This window comes from Rhamphochromis longiceps, linkage group LG7, assembly GCF_057381845.1.
Source record: "Rhamphochromis longiceps isolate RC_006_pf linkage group LG7, R_longiceps_female_GT1.1, whole genome shotgun sequence".
Lineage (NCBI taxonomy): Eukaryota > Metazoa > Chordata > Actinopteri > Cichliformes > Cichlidae > Rhamphochromis > Rhamphochromis longiceps.
In genome coordinates, this window is record NC_140563.1 from 66,360,900 (window position 1) to 66,364,667 (window position 3,768).

General features: G+C 40.7%; 1 protein-coding gene across 1 annotated transcript; it reads right to left on the reverse strand.

The window, feature by feature from the left end:
- Positions 1–1,677: 1,677 nt before the first annotated feature.
- On the reverse strand, positions 1,678–3,245 carry LOC146666745 (monocyte chemotactic protein 1B-like). Its single transcript, XM_085411412.1, has 3 exons — positions 3,114–3,245; positions 2,466–2,583; positions 1,678–2,376 (listed from the first exon to the last, which is right to left on the reverse strand). The coding sequence occupies exons 1-3, from the start codon at positions 3,178–3,180 to the stop codon at positions 2,262–2,264; spliced, it is 300 nt and encodes a 99-aa protein (XP_085267538.1). The 5' UTR covers positions 3,181–3,245; the 3' UTR covers positions 1,678–2,261.
- Positions 3,246–3,768: the final 523 nt, after the last annotated feature.

A 3,768-nucleotide genomic window follows, 5' to 3' on the forward strand; every position in this document is an offset into this window, starting at 1 on the left:
TGTCTCCTGAATCCAAACTGGAAGCTGGTTCCACAGAAGAGGGGCCTGAAAACTGAAGGCTCTGCCTCCCATTCTACTTTTAAATACTCTAGGAACAACAAGTAGGCCTGCAGAGTGAGAGCGAAGTGCTCTAATAGGGTGATCTGGTACTACAAGGTCATTGAGATAAGATGGGGCCTGATTATTTAAGACCTTGTATGTGAGGAGCAGGATTTTGAATTCATTCTGGATTTAACAGGAAGCCAATGAAGGGAAGCCAAAACAGGAGAAATCTGCTCTCTCTTTCTAGTCCCTGTTAGCACTCTTGCTGCAGCATTTTGGATTAACTGGAGGCTTTTAAGGGAGGTTTTAGGACATCCTGATAATAATGAATTGCAGTCGTCCAGCCTGGAAGTAAAAAAACATGCATGAACTAGTTTTTCAGCATCACTCTGTTACAGGATATGTCTAATTTTAGAGATGTTGCGAAAATGGAAGAAAGCAGTCTTACATATTTGTTTAATATGTGCATTGAAGGACATGTCCTGGTCAAAAATGACTCCAAGGTTCCTACAGTGTTACTGGAGGCCAAGGTAATGCCATCCAGAGTAAGAATCTGGTTAGATACCATATTTCTAAGATTTTCAGGGCCGAGTACAATAATTTCAGTTTTATCTGAATTAAGAAGCAGAAAGTTAGCGGCCATCCAGGTCTTTATGTCTTTAAGACATTCCTGCAGTTTAACTCATTGGTGTGTGTTATCTGGCTTCATAGACAGATCTATGTCATCTGCATAGTAGTGAAAATGTATGCTATGTCTTCTAATGATGCTGCCTAAGGGAAGCATGTATAATGTAAACATGCTTCCACAGGGTTCCTAGCACTGAACCCTGTGGAACTCCATAACTGACCGTAGTGTGTGAAGAGGACTCTCCATTTACATGCACAAATTGGAGTCTATTAATTAGATATGATACAAACCACTGCAGCACAGTACCTGAGATACCCACAACGTGCTCTAATCGTGCTAATAGAATATTATGTTCAACAGTATTGAATGCTGCACTAAGGTCTAACAGGACAAGCACAGAGATGAGTCCACTGTCAGAGGCCATAAGAAGATCATTTGTAACCTTCACTAAAGCTGTTTCTGTGCTGTGATGAGCTCTGAAACCTGACTGAAACTCTTCAAATAAGCCATTCCTCTGCAGATGATCTGTTAGCTGTTTGACAACTACTCTTTCAAGGAACACTTGCTCCTTGCAAAGAATATTGTTATTCAGGAAGTGATCGGTATTGAAGTTTTTAATTCTGTACACTGTAAATTTACAGGAGTGCTGGCATCATGACCCAGCTCTAACTAAGCAGCAAAGCACGAGCATGACCAAGAGCTTTGAACTGATGCTAACTTAATATAGCAACCAATCTGCACATCACAGGATGTGATCTGTTTAGCTGGGCTCTCTGGTGTTCCTTTGGAAAACCAGCAGTTTCTTTACCGTTTATTTAAGTGGCACAAATTGTTACTTTATGAGAAAAAAAACTAAAAAAAACTGCAAAGACAAACTTTCATTTATTCTTTAATTTTAATTTAGGACTCAACTTAGTAGTAGCATGCAAAAAACAAAGTGTTTACAAACACTAACCAAACTGCCCATAGGGATACTGGAGATGTATACAGTTCCAGTCTGGAAGAAGACTCACAATGACAAAGTTTCACTGATCCTTTATCCTTTATTTTAAAGTGAAGTTTTCAGCACAATCATAAAAACACAAATACTTAAGTTTTACATCAAAACCAAGCGAACTGTCCACAGTGCAGGAACAGTGCTGCAGCCCATAGCTTATACTCTGCTGTTTACTGATGACACCATGTGGAGGTGGGAGGCACTGCTCTTTCACAAAGAACAGCTTCTCAAGTCATTTCAGATTACACTCCAAAGTATCACAGTGCTTACGGTCAGACTTTCAGTGTTGTATTAAGCAAAAACACTCGTTATTCAGTATAATAAGATAAATAATCAAAGTCAGAAATGTAAAAATATTAAATATCAGTATTAAAAGAACGACAGAGTAAACAAACAAAGAAATGTTTGGATTGCAGGAAATTATTCCTATTTGCAAATGAATCTCATAATTATGTCTTTAAGTATAAGAATATCTGATACAGATTCAGCATGTAGACAGAAGAGCTGCTGTTTGGTTATACAAACTTCCAGCATTTAAACATATAAACTGTCCAGCTTTTGTCCATGAAGGCTCTTCCAAAGTAGTTTCCATGGTTACAGGTTGGATGTCTGTCCTGAGACGGCTTTGGCATCCAGGTAGCTGATGAGCTGCTTCACCCAGGGGGCTGAAGGTCTGACACACAGCTGTCGGCCTGCCACTGTGTTCAGCCTGAAGGTTCACAGAAAGAGGAGAGTCAGAGGATGGAGGGGCAGGTTTGGTGATGGTGGTGATGTGTGTTTGTGAGGTTGTGTACTTACAGGATGGCGGACTTGGAGCAGCGCTGGCTGGTCTTGGCGTAGCTGACCACTCTTCCTTTAGGCACTTCCTGGTCATTGAAGCGGAAGCAGCACTTTTTTGGGCCAGCACCGCGCATACCTGCAAACAAACAGGAACAAGTTAACAACTGAGCCACTGACACAGCACCACATCATCTGCTTCCTGGTTTTTGTACCGATTCAGTTTCCTGCTGGCTGGTGTGAGGTCACATCTGATACTGTATGTTTAGTTGATGACACTGTGCAACTGCTCATTTGTTCCCCTGAGTTATGAAGTGGTCAGATTTGTCATGTGACCTGTCCTCTGTTTACTGTATCTATGAAGTAATATGTTAATATTAAGTTTAATGCTGCATTAACATTAATTATTTTACTTTCAGATTTGTTCAGCTCTGCTGTTTTCATTAGAAATTATTGTCTAGTCATTGCCAACATTTAGATATATAATCATCACTTTGAGTTATTATTTTCACATTGCACATTTGAATGTCCTGAGACTTGTGTGTGCTTTATTTTGTTTTTTGTTTGTTTTATATATACGTTGAATATGAATTAATATTACATTTAAAGGAGAAAGAAATTGTTATTCATCACACAGTGTAAAGGTCAGATCATTAAAACGAGCCTTACCCTCAGTCAGAGCGATGACAGCCAGCATGAGCACAACCACAGACAGAGCGAGACGAGGAGCGGCCATCCTGAAGTTTGTTTGTTGGCTTCGTGTTGCAGCAGTGGATTAAAGTCTCAGCTGAGCTCTGTCGGCTTGTTCTCTGTGCTGTGTCACTGCTGTCCACCTGCTTCACATTTATACAGTTGGAAGAAGAAGCGGGGCAGACCCTGTTGGGCACCTTGGAAAAATTTGTGACGTGTCGAGTTTCACTAAAACAGGGAACTGTTCAGTTTCCCTTTTCACTACGCCTCTCTCAAATGGGACCAAAGTAGATCTCTCTGGTCTGTCCAACTTCCTATGTGCTTTCTATTCTGACACCACAGACCTTTCATTGCTGATGCAGTGTGAAACAGTTAAGTGTCTATATAGGACATATCAGTATTCAGACATGTATTTGTTCAACCCCGTGGAGTTTCCCCTATATATGGATCAATATGGACTTAGCTGCCTGCTGCGTCCTCTTTATGCTAAGAGCAGTCCCACCTTTCAGCCACTCTGCACATTTCGAGCTTTCTTAGGGTAAACTTTTATTCTGAGTCGATTCCCGTGTCTGAGTCCAGCTGTTGTGAAACTGTAACAGCAACATAAGTGATACTTGTTTTACAGTATTGGAGC

What these genes read in the sequence shown, in the direction of transcription:
- LOC146666745 (XM_085411412.1), bottom strand. Translation starts at nt 3,180, where the DNA reads ATGGCCGCTCCTCGTCTCGCTCTGTCTGTGGTTGTGCTCATGCTGGCT. An exon ending in TGTCATCGCTCTGACTGAGG is followed by an intron (nt 2,584 to 3,113) that starts GTAAGGCTCGTT and finishes GTTTGTTTGCAG; the next exon opens with GTATGCGCGGTGCTGGCCCA. An exon ending in TGCTCCAAGTCCGCCATCCT is followed by an intron (nt 2,377 to 2,465) that starts GTAAGTACACAA and finishes GTGAACCTTCAG; the next exon opens with GCTGAACACAGTGGCAGGCC.